Source organism: Bubalus kerabau, chromosome 6 (assembly GCF_029407905.1).
Source record: "Bubalus kerabau isolate K-KA32 ecotype Philippines breed swamp buffalo chromosome 6, PCC_UOA_SB_1v2, whole genome shotgun sequence".
Classification (NCBI taxonomy): domain Eukaryota; kingdom Metazoa; phylum Chordata; class Mammalia; order Artiodactyla; family Bovidae; genus Bubalus; species Bubalus kerabau.
Genome location: NC_073629.1, coordinates 115837248 through 115856685, shown reverse-complemented (window position 1 = coordinate 115856685; position 19438 = coordinate 115837248). Strand labels below are relative to the sequence as shown.

Below are 19438 nucleotides of genomic sequence, written 5' to 3'. Positions count from 1 at the left end.
AGTGTGTTGGTGGCGGACCACGTGCTGATCCTGACGTGATGGCCAGAGAGAGTGGCCTAGGTCAAGGACTTGACCCTTGCACAGCTGACCACTGACAGGTAACGGGCTTAGAAAAGCCTGGCCCCTCTGCCTAACCTGGACAACTCCAAGAGCTGCCCCGGCTCCGACATCCCAATTCTCCCCACCTCCTTGGGGGGCCTGAACCCTGTGTGGAGCCCGCTCGGGAGCCTGTCCTCCCAATGTGCAGCCCACCCTCCTCCTCCAAGGGGGAGCCAAGCGCTCGCAGCCCCAGGGGCTGGGCTGCCTGCCTTCCAGAGGCTGTAGGCGAGGAGCTGACCTCCCCTGAGGGCTGGAGAGCACAGCACAGCCCCACCAGGAAGGCCCCGACACCACCAGGCCAGAACTGGGGAGCGTTTTCTGACACCCCACATTGAGTCACGGGTAACCGTGCCCCTATGCCCACAGCACCCTGCCAGTCCCTGACCCAGCTGCCCAAGCTAGTTCATTTAACTCAGGAGCCCACAGGACACCAAGGAGCATGCAGGACCAACTCCAAACCAGCCCCACCATCTAGAAGCAGCCTTCTAGAGCAGAAGATCAATGAGCACACAGGTTTGTAAAGCCAGCCCGTGACGCTGTCAGGGCAGGAGCTGTGGGGACCAGGGGAATGAAGTGGGAGAGGCTACCCCGGGGGAAACAGTCAGCAAAGGGCTCAGATGTGCTGGCATTTAAGCCTGGGACCTGAGGGCTTCCTAGGTGGTAAAGAATCTTCCCAGTGGCAAAAGATCCACAGGCCAATGCAGAAGACACAAGAGACACGAGTTTGATCCCTGGGTCTGGAAGACTTCCCTGGAGTAGGAAATGGCAACCCACTGCAGTGTTCTTGCCTGGAGAATCCCATGGGCAGAGAGGCCTGGCGGGCTACAGTCCCGAGACAGAGACAGAGAGAGACTCTCCCAGGACCTCTGAGGGACCAGACTGGGGAAGGGCAGGCCAGGCGTCTGGCTGGAGGTGCCAGGTGGAAGATGGGTGCACAGCCCTAAGACGGGGAAGGGGCCAGAGGCCAAGGTGTGGTCAGGGACACACCTAGGTGGAGATGCCCACACGTGCCGGGCACGAAGGAGCCATCCCTGGTGCGTGCCTGCCAGGAAGCCCCCTCGGGTTTGGGCTGTACATACATAAAACATCCCTGACGAAAGCCTCTTCAGTAGACATGCGAGGTCAAACTCACAATGAACTTTTGGTGTCTGAGCTTCCTCTGTTTAGTTACCTCCTCTGGAGATACCGTCACGATTTTTGGCAACTTGCTCTACCTTAAGTGAAGTAAAGTTGCTCAGTCGTGTCTGACTCTTGGCGACCCCATGGGCTGTAGCCTACCAGGCTCCTCTGTCCATGGGATTTTCCAGGCAAGAGTACTGGAGTGGGGTGTCATTTCCTCCTCCAGGGGATCTTTCCGACCCAGGGACTGAACCCGGGTCTCCCGCATTGTGGGCGTGCTCTACTTTCCAACTAGCAAATCAGCTACTAACAGTTACGACGGTGCTCACCCCTTGGAAAGTTCTCACAATCTCACTGCCTATTTCTAGGAAATTTAATTCTGCATCCCTGCCCTGCCTCCCAGGGACCCAGAAGGCATCAGCCACGTTCCCATGCTTGGCCAGGGCTGCAGCCCTGCAGGCAGGGCCCACATGATGGGGGCCACACTGAGGTCAGAGAAGAAAGGAAGCGAGAGGCAGGTCCCCAGAGCATGAAGCCCCCCAACACCGTCTCTCCATCCTTGGGGTTCCTGCTGATATGAACCCATGACAACAGGTAAACTTCACTGAGGGTTCTCCCGGAGTTTGCTTTGCAGCACTTGCTGACACGTGACCTTCCTGTGGTCACATCCACAAGGTACAATGGTAACCTGATCATTTTACACCCAGTGTTGTCCTGTGGGGAGGGGGGGCGGAGGAGAAGGAGGTGAACCAAAGCCAGTCACAGATGCACAAGCCCTACCTGGATGCTGCCACATCTTCGATGATTAACCTGAGGCCCTAAGCAGACTTTGAAGCTGTGCTAAATTTGCTTATAGCAATGGAAACGTGTAAAACTTCCCACCCCTGGGAGAACATCACCTGCGAGCACAGGCTTTAAAAAGGCCCACCTCTCCCCTCCCCCTTGACGCGTGTCAGCCACCTGCAGACACTGGCCTGGCTCACAGGACAGGAGGCACCCAGCACCTAGCACCCAGTTCCTCAGAAAGAGACTCTAGAGGGAAGAGAATCAGACTCTTGCCGTCAACAGCCCCCACCCCAGGGCTGTGGTGCTCTCACTGGAGACTTCTGAGACCCCGGCTTCCAACACAATCACAGAATACCCGGCGGTGGGCGGCTTTCAGGAAGGCTCCCGGCATAATTAAAATAGCCACGAACCCCTGCCAAACCCCAGGCCCAGACTCCCAAGTGTTTACACGGCTGGATTTAGAACTCTGAAAATAAAACCATTGATTTGGGCTTCTTAAAACCAATACTCACACTGGACTGGACAGGGCAAAAAAAACCATGAGCAGAGGAAAAAAAAAACACAATGACCTCACCCAAAGATACAGCGAGAGCAACGCACCCACCCTGAGCTGACTCAGGTCCAGCACGTGAGGAGGCCTTGTCTCTTTCCGAGGAGCCCCAGCATCTGGCTGCCCCCAAGCACGACTCCCAGGTCAACAGGGTCACATCAGTCTCAGGTCTGCCTGCAAAGACTGCAAGTGTTCACCCTGCCCATCCAGGGACTGAGAATAAACTGTGCCCTGGGGCTTCCCTGGCCGCCCAGCAGCGACAGCTCTGAGCTTCCGCTGCAGGGAACGCAAGTTTGATCCCTGGTCGGGGAACAGGGATCCCACAAGCCGTGTCGTGCAGCCGAAAAAAATAAAAATAAAAAAATAAGGATAAACTGTATCCCTTCCTGGTTATCATTTTTTTCTTTTAAACTAAAATGTGCTGAAAAGTTTCAAATACAAAGCATCGAATGTTCGATCGGAGCTCTGAAATTAAATGTAACCTACAGAGCCAGGCCTGCAGGTGGGGCGGAGGCGGGTAGGAGGAAGGTGTGTGGTGCCTGTGGCCACCACAGTCTTAGAAGCCCACCTGGGCTAGACCTTTATAAAGAATGTTCAGTTCAGTTGCTCAATCATGTCCGACTCTTTGCGACCCCATGGACTGCAGCACGCCAGGCTTCCCTGTCCTTCACCATCTCCCGGAGTTTGCCCAAGTTCATGACAGTTGAGTCCGTGATACCATCCAACCATCTCATCCTCTGTTGTCCCCTCTCCCCTTGCCTTCAGTCTTTCCCAGCATCAGGGTCTTTTCCAGTGAGTCAGTTCTTCAAATCAGGTGGCCAGAGTATTGGAGTTTCAGCTTCAGCATCAGTCCTTCCAATGAATATTCAGGACTGATTTCCTTTAGGATGGACTGGTTGGATCTCCTTGCAGTCCAAGGACTCTCAAGTCTTCTCCAACATCACAGTTCAAAAGCATCAATTCTTTGGCACTCAGCTTTCTTTATAGTCCAACTCTCACATCTATACATGACTACTGGGAAAACCATTGCTTTGACTAGACCTTTTTAACTTAAAAAGAAGGTGTTTTCACCTTTAAAAGGGGTGGGGTGGGGCAGGGGTCAAAGTCCCTGTAGCTCTAACTTTGCAGGGTTCTTTGTTTCAGAAATCTGTACTTCAGCCCTCTGAGCAGTAAAAGTGAAACCAGTGCACCCATGCACCCCATGCATTTATTACTGTCTCACTTTCATTATTAAAAAGCAGAGACATCCCTTTGCCAACCAAAGTCAATATAGTCAAAGCTACGGTTTTTCCAGTAGTCATTTACAGATGCGAGAGCTGGACCATAAAGGCTGAGCACCAAAGAATTGATGCTTTCAAACCGTGTTGCTGGAGAAGACTCGAGAGTCCCTTGGATGGCAAGGAAATCAAACTAGTCAATCGTAAAGGAAATCAACACTGAATATTCACTGGAAGGACTGTTGCTGAAGCTCCAATACTCTGGCCACCTGATTTGAAGAACTGACTCACTGGAAAAGACCCTGATGCTGGGAAAGATTGAAGGCAGGAGGAGAAGGGGACGACAGAGGATGAGATGGTTGGACGGCATCATCGTCTCAATTGAGCAGACTCTGTGAGATGGTGATGGACAGGGAAGCCTGGTGTGCTGCAGTCCATAGGATCACAAAGAGTCGGACACGACTTAGCGACTGAACAACAACACTTTTATCAAACACATGCAGCTGTTAGATAAATTTACTATCAGATAAATTCAGTCCAGGGAAAAAAATAGTAAATAGAAGAAATATTTTTAAAACCACTGCCAACACCACAAAGCATCCCCAAGTGTTTAATACCGCCTGGAAAGCAAACCAGCCAGCCCGAGTGCACCGGCAGCCTAGGGTTCAAAACCCAGCTCACTGCCCACCTGCTCGGACAGCATCGGCCTCAGCCCTGCCAGCCAAGACTCCACAGGTGTGAATACACCATACACAGCACACACACTCGCACGCCACTCTACCACCATCCTGGCTCCGAAAGCCAGAAACCACAGGGGAATCCAGGGAAACTGCCTTGATCTTTTATGACGGGTTTTGGTTCGGGAAGATGCCCTAGAGAAGGAACGGCAACCCACTCCAGTATTCTCGCCTGAAGAATCCCATGGACAGAGGAGCCTGGCGGGCTACAGTCCATGGGGTCACGAAGAGTAGGACATGACTAAGCAACTAACGCTTTCAACTCTGAGATGCAGGAGGCAAGGTAGGGAACATCCCTGTTAAGGGACTGACAGCTTGAGGCCCCCGAGAAATTACATCTTTGAAATAAATGACAATAGAAAGGGGGTGGGACAGTAGAACAAAGACCTGAGACCACGGGGATCTGCCCCGGCCTGAGACCACCACCCCATGCCACGCCACCCCATCCCCGCGGCTCACACACCTGCACGCGCTCTGCCTGACCCTCTCGGTGTGGCCCCCAAGTGCACAGTTCCCGGGGCTGCTGGGAGACACTGCCGTCGCTAAACCCTGCCTGTTCATGAAGACGCCCAATGCTGTGTCAGGGTCTAAGAGCCTAAGCAGACGACAGCCTCTGGCCCCGCCACCCAAGGGGCTGCACAGTGACAGGGAGGACAAAGCAGCCTAAGTCTTCCCAGCACCAAGCCCCTGGCCCACCTCCGTGCAGAAGGGAAGGTCATCGGAGCAGCAGCTAAGCTGGAGCCTGGGCGCCCCTGACTGATGGGGGTTCGGGCACGCTTCCCAATCTCCCCGTCCATCGCCACAGACAGCTCCACAGACCTCTCTCCACTGATAACCCATCGGTCCTTTTGATCTGCGGTTGCAGGAAGCAATGAATCAACAAAAGCAGAGAGCTCCCGACAGCCCAGCCTGGAAAACATCATGCAGGTGTGCGGCTGGTAATTGCCTTATTGTGACACAGCAAAAACAGTTTAAAAATAAGCATAATCGGCCTGGTCCTCAAATAGCAGAGTCCAGTGGCAGGAGCTCCCCAGGCAGGCAGGGGACGGGGATGGCCCGTGGCGCCCTCGTGGTCCCCAGCGCCCACGGCTCTGTCCCTTCATTGCACGATGCTGGGCTCTTCTGGACAGCCCCGCCCCTTGAAACAGACCACAGTTTCTATTTCAGCTGCGGCGACCCCAGTCCAGGCCATAACAGGCACAGGCCATCGGGCACAAGCAGGACAAAATTCCGTTTCACCGGAAACGACACAACAGACCCTCAAAGGGCCCCGGGGTGTGAGTGGTGGGAGCTGATCTTTCTTCTGAACGCGGTGTGCACCTGCAGGGCACACTGAGGACCCCGGGAGAGGCAGAAAGTTCCAGAAGTGTGTTATGGGGCAGAGGGGCTGGCGATGCGAACGGCAACTGAGCTGTGGGGCCCTCCCTGACCCCGAGACCCGGGGAATGAAAGGGACATGGCTGGGACAGGCAAAATGCACCCCCCACACCCAGGACCCCCCAAAGGCATGCTGAGACCTAACAGCTCACTCACGGACACCTCGACTGGCCACAGGCCCTGAAGACGGGGCACACTCCGGACCTGACTGTCCCAGGGCAGAGACCAGAGGAGAAATCCAGGGAACAGCCTTCTACGACAGAGCCTAAACTCCTGGGGATAGGCACTTCCCCTCAAGACAGATGCTTGGCACTGAAATCCTGCCCTCCCTCAAGTCCGCTCAGATAAACCTCTGGCTGTGTCCTGTGAAGCAAGAGGGTGTTCCTGTTTATTTTGGAAATGGAAGAATCGAAAAGCTGACAGGTCATCTGAACAAACAAGCCGCCTTTCAAAGGCTGGTCACCGTATAAGAGCTTTTACCTGCAAGTTGTATCAAGTTGCAACGGACGTGCACCAGGAACACTGAAGTCTGGAAATTCACCTGAAATGGATTGTCAGCCGGTATCTAAGGTGAAGGACCCTTCTAGGATTTACCAGGCATTATACATACAAATTATATTATCATCCCAAAGGCAGACCTGCTACAAATAAAAGTCGGGCTTCAGAGGCAGCTGGAGGTAATTTCTGGACATAAAAGGTATCGGCTAACATCTGCCACCCAGGAAGCCTAGGCGGAAAGCATGACTTGGCCTGACGGAGCCTGAGGGCTTAATCTCCTTCCCAGAGATCGATAACACTCTAAAGACTCGGAAGAAAACGAAAATGCCACAAAAATCTACGGCAGTGTGGAGAACTCATGCCTGGGGAATGCAGATCTGTTCAATACCAACTACGTGGGCTTCCCAGGTACCACAGTGGTAACGATTCTGTCTGCCAATGCAGGAGACGTAAGAGACATGGGTTCCATCCCTGGGTCGGAAAGATCCCCTAGAGGAGGAAGTGGCAACCCATTCCAGTATTCTTGCCCGGAGAATTCCATGGACAGAGGAGCCTGGCGGGCTACAATCCATGGGGTCACAGAGAGTCGGACAAGGCAGAGTGGCAGAGAACACACACACACCTGGATTCTTCAGCTGAGGATGGCACGCGCTTTCAGGGCTAGGCTCCGACATTCTCAGAGCCGGGGTCCACCCCTTCCTGGCTTCCCTGGACAGAGGCTGCTACAGCCCCCACCCAGCTGACGGTTAACCTGCAGGTCTGAGAAGCAACCCCATATGTAATAATGTCATGAGATTCATCAGGATGGAGTGGACAGGGAAAGCTTTCCTCTTAACCAGAATTCGGAAGTGGCCTTTGAATCTGCTGGTCAGTGGCTGATGTCCAAACCTCCCCCAGGGGTTGCAGGTAGGCAAGTACCCTTTGCAGGGGAGAAGGAAGGGAGCTTCAAGCCTCAGCACATGTAACTCTCAATCCCAGCTTCCTGGCCTACCGAGTAAGGTACTCATGAATTTTAAATTTTTAACTTACTTAAATACTAAATATCAAATGTATTATTTTATGATTTATAAAATGTTATATATGTGTACAACATATGAATTGTAAATAGAGTAAATATTAAATATTAACCAAAATTTAAACGTGTATTTCAGAATGATAAAAGAGGCAAATACATTCGGGAAAAAAAAAAGGTGAGTGGAACCCAAATTGTGACCTCTTTCCAAGGGGGTCATTATTTTTACCCGTTTCACCTTAAACAGAAGAAATGAATTTTTCACTGTAAAGGAAGGTAGGACTTCTCACATACACAGCACCCCACTTGCCCCGCTTCCTGGCCAGGGAATCGGCAGCTCGGGGCAGCACCCACACCCTCACGCGCGCCTCTCACCCTCACCTCCAGCCTGGAGTTCCAGGAACACAGGAAACCGAGGCACAGAGAGGCCATGGAACGCGCCAGAGGACGCACATCCAGAAACAGAAACACAGGTGCCGGGCGCCAGGAGCCCCGTCCCCGGCTGACAAGCCGCATGGGCACGAGACCAGCTTGAAAGAGTTTCACAATGAGCCTACTGGCACTCCATGAGAACACAGGGAAACCAAACTCAGCAGAGAGCCTCACAGGGTAAAACGAGCTCACCATCGGACCCTCTGCCAGACACCATGTGATGGGTCGTGGGTGGGACACAGCAGATCTCCTGGATAGTCTCATGCTGATTCATCTGTGAATGATCTACTCCGCAAGGTCCATAATACCCCACCAGAGTCCTCGGATCGTGGAAGGCAGGGTGAGGACGCAGTGCTCAGAACAGCTCTTGGAAATAAACATGTTTGGCTTGTATCAGGAAGGACATGAATCCATGTGCTGCAGATGGAGCTAACTCTTCCAGTTACATAAAGAAGGGGAGGCGGGGCGCGGAGGGGAGAAGAAGCCAGAGAAGGAAAAAAGACCACTCTGCTCTCCCCACTTGAAAAGTGAAGATACAATAGTCAACAACTTAAAAAGAAGCGGTTAAAATGAAGATCATCAGAAAACACAGGATGAAGCAGCGGAAACAAAATAAAAGGTTAATTCACACTCGTAGTGTTGAGAATGGATCTGCCCCACTTGGGCAAAGATACACGTCAGAGCAACCCCAAATCCAAGCATATCCACATATGTGATATGTTCTATTCTGGGGTCTTTTGCAAAAAAAAACAAAAAAAAAACAAAAAAAAAAACCACACACACACACATAACAAGCATCGGAGAAGGAAATGGCAACCCACTCCAGTGTTCTTGCCCGGAGAATCCCAGGGACGGGGGAGCCTGTTGGGCTGTCATCTATGGGGTCACACAGAGTCGGACACGACTGAAGCAACTTAGCAGCAGCAGCAGCCGCAACAAGCAATTATTCTAAAGTGAAGCTGCTGGGCCACGTAGTTTAGGACTCTCTTTCACACTCATTCTGACCTTCCTGAGAAGGAGAAGGGGATGACAGAGGACGAGATGGTTGGATGGCATCACTGACTCGATGGACATGAGTTTGAGCAAGCTCCAGGAGATGGTGAAGGACAGGGAAGCCTGGCGTGCTGCAGTCCATGGGGTCACAAGGAGTCAGACATGACTGAGCGACTGAACGACGACAACTGGCTTCCTGAGAATCAGTCACAGGGACTCGACTTAAATCAACGAGGCAGCTGGACTTCAGGGCAGTGAAATGACTTCTCAGGGCGCCTTGAGCCTAAGTTTGCAGCCAAGACCAAACAGATTCCACTGACTGCAGAAGCTGCACCCTCTCCATGTGGCAACGGCTCCCACAATAAACAGAACATTCTTTCCTGCCACCATCATTGTGTAACTCACATACCTGAAATCAGTTCAAGGCAAGAACACTAAGAGAAAGCAAAGAAAGAAAGAAGCATGGGCTATAGAAGAATCAGATTAAGGTGAGGCTGGGACAGCACCCACCACCTGAAGCCAGAAGGACAAAGGACATCAGGATCATGGGGGGTCTCAATGGCCCAACAGGGGCCCAGGAAGCAAAGCCAAGCCACTGGGGCAGCTGCTACCTGTGGGAGCGGCCTTTGGGGGGTGCGGGGAGTGGGAGCAGACTTCCCTCGGTCCGAGATTGCTGCTGCTGTGCCGTGCTCAGTTGTGTCCGACTCTTTTGTGATGCTTGGACTACAGTCCTCCAGCTTCTGTGTCCATGGGATTCTCCAGGCAAGAACACAGAAATGGGTTGCCATGTCCTTCTCCATGGGATCTTCCCAACCCAGGGATCAAACCCAGGTTCTCCTACATTGCTAGCAGACTTTTTACCATCTGAGCCACCAGGGAAGCCCAAGACCACCAATTCCAGGCCCCGAGACAATGAACACGGCCCCCCTTTCAACATCCCCTGACTCTGCTGCGTGTGGAAGCCTCCAATGACCGGGAACAACCAACTCCAAGTGTGAGGGCTGGCTTGTGCCTTCTGAGACCTGAGTCAACCTTTCCCTAATGCACCTCCCTCACCAGTGACTCCTGGGTCCGTGTTATGTCTGCTTCTCAAAAACTGGGAGACAAGTCTCCAGGCTCCCGGGTTTCCCTTCCAAATTAAAAATCCCCTAGTGTCTTTGAATGAACTGGGCTTCCAGAGCCTTCCGTGAACCAGGTCAGGGGAGCAGATTAGGCATCTCCTTTTAAATGCAAGGGAGGTCAGAGTCAAGTATGGTTGGGTCTCTAGCCTGGGACCTAAAATAACCAGAAGGACGAGATATCTGCGTATCCAGGAGCTATGGCTGAGCCATGGGCACCACCGAGACAGAGCCTGCCTTGCTGGGTCCACCACTCCACCAGTGACCTGGCCAGGGACTGAGGCTGCAGGAAAGCAGGTTACAAGTGTAAAATCCTGTCACACATATCTCACAGACTGACTTCTCCGTTGTTTAAAAGCCCTTGCCAATTGGAACAGGAAGGTCCCAGATGGATAAACACCCACCATCCCCCATGTCCATCCACTGACCAAGTGGCGTCTGGGTAATTCTGGTCTGAGGACAAGAGGGCAGGAACTGCATCAGAGGCTGGTGGCATTGTTTGCAGGGTCAACCCTCAAGTGTCAGCCCTTGCAATGACAGGCACAGGGGGCAAGAGGGAACACAAGATGCCCTTTGACAAGCATCTCAAACAGATGAACGTCCACGCATATGAACATGAATCCCACTGGCACCCAAACGCAGCCCACGGAATAAAGGGAGCGGCCCTACAGGTTGATTAAACAACTAAGTCAGGCAAAACCTCGCACCTGACGATCGCACCAGAAGCAGATTCGGTACTTGCGAAGAATTCTCAATAAAGAATGGGAAAAAAGGGACCCTCTTTTCCCCTTTCCCTCCCACCAGCTGAAGTGTGCCTCTTCTAATTATCTTTATTGGTCAGATAAGGAGAAGCCAAATAATTGCTTCCCAAGCCTCTGGCTGGTACACTCTGGTACTGAAGGAGTAACTGGGACTCCCATCCTCCAATCCACAAACTTCACTTCTTTTGTAAGCTTTCTGAACCTTCAGATCCAGGAGGGATGTCAGAATTGAGAAACCAAGGCAAAAAAAAAAAAAAAAAGAAATCAAGGAGAAGAGATGAAAAAACAAAAGGTCAGGACACATCTTTGAATTAAAGCCAGGCAAACCAACAGATGTGTGCTAACACTTTTTAAACTCTACAAGCATATACAGTTTTGTCTTAAGCAAAATATTAATAACAAGAGAAAAGAGAACAAATGGGAAAGCCAAGATCGGTGGAAATGTATGAGAAACAGAATGTCTCAGACGGTAACCTACAGACGAGGAAGTATCATCGTCACACTACACTCTAATGTGAGCTGAACAAAACCTACATCGAAGCGATGTTGGGCAGATGGCACTTTCTCTCAAAATGATGCAAAGACAATAATCGCCCTTCTTTGTGCTAATCTGTTGACCTTAATACCAATTCTGTTCATCACCTGGGGATATAACTGCAGCTGCACATACTTTATCTCAATTGATGCCCTAAATAAATAAAACCTCTTTTTCATTATTTTACTCACTGTGTCACCATTTTAAATGAATATAATTTTTCACATAATTACTGAAAAAGAATAACGATAGCCTAAAAGCAATTTCCCATCATAAACAAAAAACTCATGCCAAAAAAGGAAAAAAGGATAAATAAACCTCCTGGAAACCAAAACATTCTTTTTAATGTCTGACAATGGCGTTAGTCATATACATCAGGGAAACTGGAATCTTTTTTTTTTTTAAAGGAATTAATTATAGAAATCTCAACCAACTTGCTGATCAAGAATCTCCTCTTTTCTACCTGGTAAACTCCTACTGATCCTACAAGAACCAAATCATTTTATCCCTCTGGGAGGCCTTCATTCACTCCACCCCCTCTCTATGGACATCTGCTCCCTTTTTTGTGTCCTCCAGTCATTTCGTTAGTTCTTCCCACAAACACTTATTACGTCTATGTCCCAAGTCCAGTGCTCTTCATTCTGCATGAGGAAAAGGAATGGGACACCCAGAAGGGGCTCACTGAGCATCAGACCTGGCAGGATGTTAGACCTTCTGACACACCAGGGCTAGTGTTTAGACACTACAGAATCTGCCTGCAATGAGGGAGATTCGGGTTTGATCCCTGGGTCGGGAAGATCCCCAGTAGAAGGGCATAGCAACCCACTCCAGTATTCATGCCTGGAGAATCCCATGGATGGAGGAGCTTGGTGGGCTAGAGTCCACGGGGTCGCAAAGAGTTGGACATGACTGAGTGACTAACACTTTTTCACACTTGTCGATAATCAGACCTTACTGTAACATGTTAGGGTCAGTGCTCCAGTGGAGGTCTGCTGTGCAGAGAAATACAGTCATATGTTCCCCAAAGTACCCATGAAGCTGTGGTTCACAGGATTCACCATCCTCCCCAACAGGCTACGGACCTTGGAAGTCAGGAACTGCGCCCAAGGAAGCTCCAGCTCTCTGCAGAGTACACGACAGAAACTCAAATGCCTCTTAATGCAACAGGACAAGAAAAGAGCCAAAAATACAAAGTGGTACCAGTGCTTTATAGTTGCGTCTATACTTCCAGACATTTTTAACTGTATAACCAACCAGACGGCTGCACTGGGCCCATGGTAAAACTGGAGGATTCTTCAGCAGAGGCACTTTCAAACATTCCTTTGGCTTCAGGATATTCCAAGCCAAGGTTGAGATCAAGAGAGACGCTGACAGGTGACTAGGATGAAACATGGGCTCCAACTAGAGAAAATTAACATGGCAAGACACAGCCCAAACCTCCAGCGAACACAGAGCATCTCTGGCTGCCCAGCGAGGCTCTGCGTCCCAGGTGGGCTGTTCCATCTCCAGGAAAACGAGTCGTCAACCTTATAAGTACAACAATGGGGATTTTCCTAAATGTCTACCTGTAATCATTAACTTTAAAAAAAAAAAAAGTGAATTCCAAAACGTCGAGTATGTAATTAGTTCAAAATGTCTCAAACGAGAAACTTCAAGTGACACTCTCTTTAAAGCCCTGAATGTCCTTCTCAGCAACAAATCGAGTTTCAAAGTGTAGCACGGAAACATATACATCACCATACTGAAACAGATAGCCAGTGGGAATTTGCTCTCTGACACAGGGAGCTCAAATCAGGTGTTCTGTGACAACCCAGAGGGAAGGGATGGGGAGGGGGCAGGAGGGGGGTTCAAGAGGGAGGGGACAGGTGTGTATCTGTGGCTGATTCACGGCAGAAACCAACACAATACTGTAAAGCAATTATCCTCCAACTAAAAATAAATTTTAAAAAGGTACTCCAAAAACGTATCAAGTTATTTCAGTCATTTCATTGCATTGTTGCTTCACCTCTCCACTGAAGGGTTTAAAAAAAAAACCTATAAAACAGTCTCTCTGCCTACACAAATTGAATGATGCAAATCAAGAGAATCAAAAATTAAACAGCAAAGCCACTCATCAAAACGTGTTGTCAAAAATCAGTTGTAAATGACTAATTTAAAGAGCTAATCTCAGTCCGGGCTATCAATGAATCACTTTATTGCTGTAATCAATCCTCCCAGACAGCAACAGAACACGCCGAAAACACGTGTGGCCCTGGCCTGGCACTGCCCACAGCTGGTCCCAAAGAGTATCTGCCCCCTGGCCAGGCCAGCGCCAGCGAGTGACACCCTACAGCCTAATGAATCATTCATCATTTGATCTTCCTTTGTATTAAATTATACTGGTGTCAACAGACTCTGCCCCGTTACATGCGTATCAAGTAACAGGAAACCGCCCTTGATCTGACAGAAGGCCTCTCTGAAACATTCTTTGTCGCTGCTGTTGGTGTTCAGTCCTCAGTCATCTCTGATTCTTTGCAACCCCATGGACTGTAGCCTGCCGGGCTCCTCTGTCAATGGGATTCTCCAGGCAAGAATACTGGAGTGGGTTGCCATTTCTTCCTCCAGGGGATCGTCCGGACCCGGGTGTCGAACCCGCATCTCCTGTGGTTCCTGCATTGACAGGCAAGTTGTTTACCACTGAAACATTCCAGGGATTCCTAACAGCTAGGAATCTGAGGACGACAGCCCTGGAACCCTGGGAGGCGAAGGATACACATCCCTGGGGAGAAAGGGGAAGAGCCTCCTCAATGGACAAAACCATTAGGGATTAAAAACTATGAGAAATCATCCCATAACAGTAGGAACTTTTAATCTTTAACCTTCAGTTCAGTTCAGTTGCTCAGTTGTGTCTGACTCTTTGAGGACCCCATGGACTGCAGCACGCCAGGCTTCCCTGTCCATCACCAACTCCTGGAGCTTGCTCAAACTCAAAACTCTTTAACCCTAAAGCCTTGAAGTAAGGTTATAAGAAATCCATAGCAATGTGATGTGTGAACCTGTGTGCATTCTTAAAATCAGACTCTAACCATCTTACAAAGGTACCTGGTTCAAGACTAAGCAAATTAACTCTAAGAGGCCAGTTACATAATAATCAGGTAATCTTTTAAAGTTCCTTTCCAAGAAGTCAATTCAAAAACTTAACAGCTGAGGGATTTCCTAGGCAGTCCAGGGGTTAAGACTCTGCACTTCCAATGCAGGGGGCAGGGGTCTGATCCCTGGTCAGAAATGGCATGGCCAAATTAAAAAAAATTAACAGCTGAAAGTGCAAGAAAAGGAAAACTTGCCCCCCACGACAACTCTCCTCTAAGGTCCTTTACACTCGAAAGGACGTCAAAGTTTGACACAAAGTGGCTGAGATTTAAAGCTAGTGATGCTCCTCTTCAAACACATCACATTACAGGTCTGCAACAGCTTGCCTGAAACTCTGATATCCAAACAGGTCTGAAGACGGAAGCTTGACTCACAAGTGCTTAGCAGCCTCTCGGTGACAAAGCATATTTATCACACCGAGCGCGAACATCTCCAGCTTTGCTGCCCTTTGTCAGTGTCTGATTACAGGGTGCTGCCCGACCTCACAAGCCGTGCTCTGCCACACACACCACTTGACCTTCCTGAAATCCTCATCTTCCAACTCTGGCAAACTCACCTGGCTCCGTGGTTTAAGGCGCTATGGACATTCACAGGGAAGACTGAGCCTGGGCTCCGTGGCACGGGAATGCTACCCAAGAGAATTCTGCCCAAAATTCAAAAGCTCATTTAAACAGCACCTAAATGTTGCATAACCTATGTCACAGGAAGCAAGTATGATGAAATGAGAAGAGCAAAAAGCTGTGGGGCTGTACCTTTTCCTTGGAATTAGATACAGACCTTACAAAAATCCTGAGGACACTTACGCTTCAAGCCAGTTTGCCGAAAGACAGGCGAAGGAAGTAGTTCTGTGATTACCTAGAACTGTGAAATAAGGCCCTAGAGTTCTGACTGCGTGTCCTCTAATCTAGTTCGCAAACATTCGTTTTCCCACAACTCACAAAGCTAGAGAGTTACTGTCAGATGAAAGTAATTCCACCCTGAGAAGGAAGGGCCACAGGGACAAAGCAACCAAGTGTGATTTTAGTTATTACTATATTTTATATACTGCCCTAGAAAGAGAAAAAATTCCCGATACACTTCACATCTTTACTATTCCAAACCGATTATCGATCCATTTGACCAGAAAGGAGACACCCCAACCCCAAAGCTTCTAACTTGCCTGCCCAGCCACCACGACGGAGCACTTGCCTCCCAAGTGGTGTGTGGGCCAGCTCCACGCCCCCCACCGCCTTCCCCCCCCGCCGGAGGTGTACTTGTCTGCAACTCAGGCAGCTAATTACTATTTTCTACAAAGACCATGAGAACAAAGATGCAAGCCTGCTATCAGAGGAAGAGCTGCCTGCAGAGCTGAACTTCCCCCGAACACAAGTGATGGCAGAGGTAGCTTATTACAAACCAAGGGTCTCAGCTTTCAATGAGGGCAATAACTCGCGTTGTTTTTAATATTTTAAGGGCATGTGGGAAGGGATGGGAAAACGGTGGGAGTCAAATGCGGTGCCTTCTAAAAAATTTCAGGGCAGGTTAAAACAAGAGGTGTGTGCTGCAAGTTAACTACAAATAACTACAGAGACCTGCTATACCCTCATTAATCAAAAAATTCAGATTTTAACACACCACACATTTGACTGCTTGGTTCCAAACATCTTCTGTCACCTGAGGATGAACCGGAGCGGAAGGGAACATTATATCAACTGTGTTCAGTTTACCTTAAAAAGAACTTCAGTGAGGGCAGTGGTTTCTTTGTGTCGGCTGGTTTTAATATAGGGCTTGGCAGCCAGCTAACCTGTGAAGTCCACTAAGGAGGAACACTGTCTCCAGGGGTGGTGAGTTAGCAGTTGAGAACCTCTAATTAAAAATCCACACTACAGTGCTTCACCCACCTCCATCTCTACTGGCAGCAGAGTTTGATAATTAGCAGAAAGGACATTACTAACGATTTCTCAGTGGTGGAAAATGCACACGGCCAATATTCTCAGACATCGCTCACAGCCCTCCCCTGAGAAGAAGGGTGCAACAATCCAGCCATCCCCCTGCACCTGGCCTCTTCCCTTTAGGGTGCTGCCCAGGCACGCAGAGTTTTGCTGTTTCTGGATAATTCTGACTCCCGAACAAGTACCAGGTCAGTTGGTTCTTGCAAGAGACTATTACATCTGCCTCCAGAACCTTCTCTGCAAGCCCTCTGGTGGAACAGAGAACTGAGATTTCAGGATAGGTTGTGGGGCTGTGGTCTTCCTGCCTGAATGCTAGCATACATTCCCAGGAAACGGAGTCGGGGCACGGAGGCGCTCTCACTACATGACACCACTTGGCAAGGAGACCGTGGGCAGAGACCCAGCTCTGACCACTGGAGTGAACCCTCTTAACCAGCAGGGCAGTAGGTGAGCGAGCCCACACAGCAGCATGCGCAGACGGTGGCGTCTGCAGAGACCAGCTTGGGACGCGGGAAAAAGAAATTAATCAGGAGGAAGCCGCCTCTCCCGCCAGGCAGCATCACCTGCGTGGTGGCGTCAGGAGCCAAGCCGGGGTCCCTGGGGCAGCCCACAGATATCACAGGCGGCACGCGTGCAGTGCAGCCCGACCTTATGGAGAAAGAGGGCTGCGCCAGCAACTGCGGGAGAAAGACACCGCTGTGCAAGGTGATATCTCCACAGACAGGCTCACAGCGGCCTCAGTGACAGGCCCTGAGGGGCACCAGCACACGCGGCAGGGAGCAGGGACAGTCAAGAACTTCCAGACCCGCAGTACCGGAGTCCACTCCCTGCACGGCGACCTGCCGTCAGTGACCCGGGAGGGTCGGTCCCTGATCTCTCCCGACCAAGACCCGGCGTGTTCTACCAGGCAGGCCGCCTGCGGAAACCCCCACCCCACTCCGGCCCTCTCCTCCCCGGGCCGCGCTGCCCACCTCTGCGCGGGGACCCGTCGATGCTCTCCGCGCTGGACGAGTGCGCGTCGGCCGGGGCCCGCCGCAGGCTGCTGAAGTAGCCGCGCGACCGCGACGCGCCGCTCCGCGGAGAGGGCCCGCCGCCGGGCGCGCCGTCCTTGCGCGCGAAGATGCCGCTGAAGAAGCGCAGCAGCCGGTGCTCCGACGCCGTGCCGTGGCCCGCGGCCGCAGCCGCCGCCCGCGCGCGCTCCAGCCGCTGCAGGTCGCTGTTGTCCAGCGTGCGGTTCTTGCTTTTGCTGCGCTCCCAGCGCTCCAGGTCCGAGAGCGCGTCGTTCTTGCTGAGCACCTCACCCACGTCCAGAGTGTTGCGCTTCTCCGAGGCGGGCTGCCCCGAGACCGCGGGCTCCAGAGCGGCCCCGGGGTCGGCCACCTCCTCCCCGCCTGGGGCCCAGGCCAGGCTCCCGGAGCTGCTGTAGCGCCTCCCGCGGCCCAGGGCCCTACCCCGCGGCGCCTCGGGTCGGCTCCAGTGCCTGAAGCTGAGGCTGCGCCGCAGGGGCGCGGCCCGGGCCCCCTCCACGTCCGGACTACCCGGCGCGGGCGAGCCCGACCCCTCCTCCACCTCCTCCTCCATGGCCCGGGGCCTGCCGGTCCGGTCCTCGGGCTCCGGGCCGCGTGCGCAAGGCCGGAGCCGCCCGAGTTCCAGCTGCCCGGTGCTGCGGGTGCGGAAGGTGCGGAAGTCCCAGGCGCGCGGCGGCCGGCGGTCCTCCAGGTCCTCAGCGGCCGCCGCCTCCTCCACGAGCCGCCCGGGCGCGTCTGGGGAGCGCGCGGTCCGGGGCCTCCGAGTCGGACGCGTGTCCGGGCCGCCGGGGCCCGGCGCGCTCAGCTGCTCCTTTCTCACCATGGTCACGGAGATGCGGTAGACGGTCTTCCTGGGGGGCGGCCCGCGCGGCATCGCGTCCGCGGGCGGAGACGCGGGTTCGCCGCTGCCGTCCAGCAGGTACATGTCGCCTCGGGCCGCGGCCGCCCGCCAGGACTCCGCCGCATCCAGCGCGCCGCGGGCCGCCGGGCCGCGCCGGTCGGGGCCCGGTCGCCGGGCGAGGCGGGGAGGGCGGGCGTGCCCGGAGAGGGTCCACGCCCCCCGGCTCGCCGCGAGGGCGAGGGGGCGCGCTCAGGCTGCGGGAACGGTGCCCCAGGCGCCCGCCAGCCCCTGCGCCGCGCGGCCCGAGTGCGGGGGTCCGGGCCCGGGGCGCCGAGCCATGGGCTGGCGGGACCGGTGGGCGATCAGGCGCGGGGCCGGGCTCGCCGGCAGGTGCGGTCGCGGCGCGCGGGGCCCGGAGCGGGCGGCGGCGCCCGCGGCTTCATTGTCTACGGCGCGGTGCCCGCTCGCATACTCCGGCCTTGTCCGCACAGTCCTTAGCCTCCGCCACTCCCTGGGTTCGGGACGCGCGGGCAGCTGCGCGGGCCGCGGGCGAGGGGAGGCGGTTTAAAATGGAAATGCGCGCCGGGGCGGGGCGGGGCGGGCCGGGGGGGCCCGACCAGCAGGGACCGCGGGCCGCGCGCCCAGCCCGGCCGCCGAGTGCCGGGAGCGCGGCGGCGGCGGGCGCGCGGATCGGCGGTCGGGCCCAAGCGCCGGGGTGGATCGCCGCGGCGCGGACCGGAGCCTCCGGTCAGGTGGGGGGCGGGGCGCAGATGAGTAGGGGAGGGGGCGGTGAGGGCTTGTTTTGCCAAAGAAAACAAAATATGAGCCCTCTGTCACCTACTGAGGATTTTTACGAAGACCCTGTCCTCATCAAGGTGCTTTAAAGAAGTTATGACTCAAGAGGCTTGTTTTATAAAACAAATATTTTAGGTACTGGTCCTAACTTTACAAAGGAGCAATAAATAATGCATTCCTAATAAGGGCCCAGGAAGGCAACATCAGGCAGGTGGTGGGAGTGCGGGTCACACCAGAGCCCTCCAAACAAAGGACCCGCAATTTCACTCCTAATTAATATTTTGGAGTATTTTCCCAACGTGGAGGGAAACCTCCCGACAGGCAGGCATTTGCTGTCTGGGGTCAGAGGCAAGAAAACACAGTGAGGAAGGGGAGAGGGAAGAAGGCTGGCCTGTCCCAGCCCTGTGAACTCAGGGATCCTTTTTTGGTTTTTACACCTGTTAAGTAGGGATGGAAAAGGGAACAAACAAAAAACCCAGT

The 19438-nt window shown here is 52.8% G+C and overlaps 1 protein-coding gene across 10 annotated transcripts in view; it reads right to left on the bottom strand.

The window, feature by feature from the left end:
• Nucleotides 1–19438, bottom strand: part of AGAP1 (ArfGAP with GTPase domain, ankyrin repeat and PH domain 1) — a 562171-nt gene that overhangs the window by 384677 nt on the left and 158056 nt on the right. For 4 of the 10 annotated variants that reach the window (XM_055586526.1, XM_055586528.1, XM_055586527.1 and 1 more), the window contains exon 1: nucleotides 17266–18734. The exons of 2 other annotated variants lie outside the window; for them this stretch is intronic. In XM_055586526.1, the coding sequence (XP_055442501.1) occupies nucleotides 17266–18247 (982 nt within the window). In that variant the 5' untranslated portion in view covers nucleotides 18248–18734. Of the gene's footprint in view, nucleotides 1–17265; nucleotides 18735–19438 lie in introns of those variants that run through there. 4 more of the 10 variants (XM_055586530.1, XM_055586529.1, XM_055586524.1 and 1 more) reach the window with 2 other exon arrangements.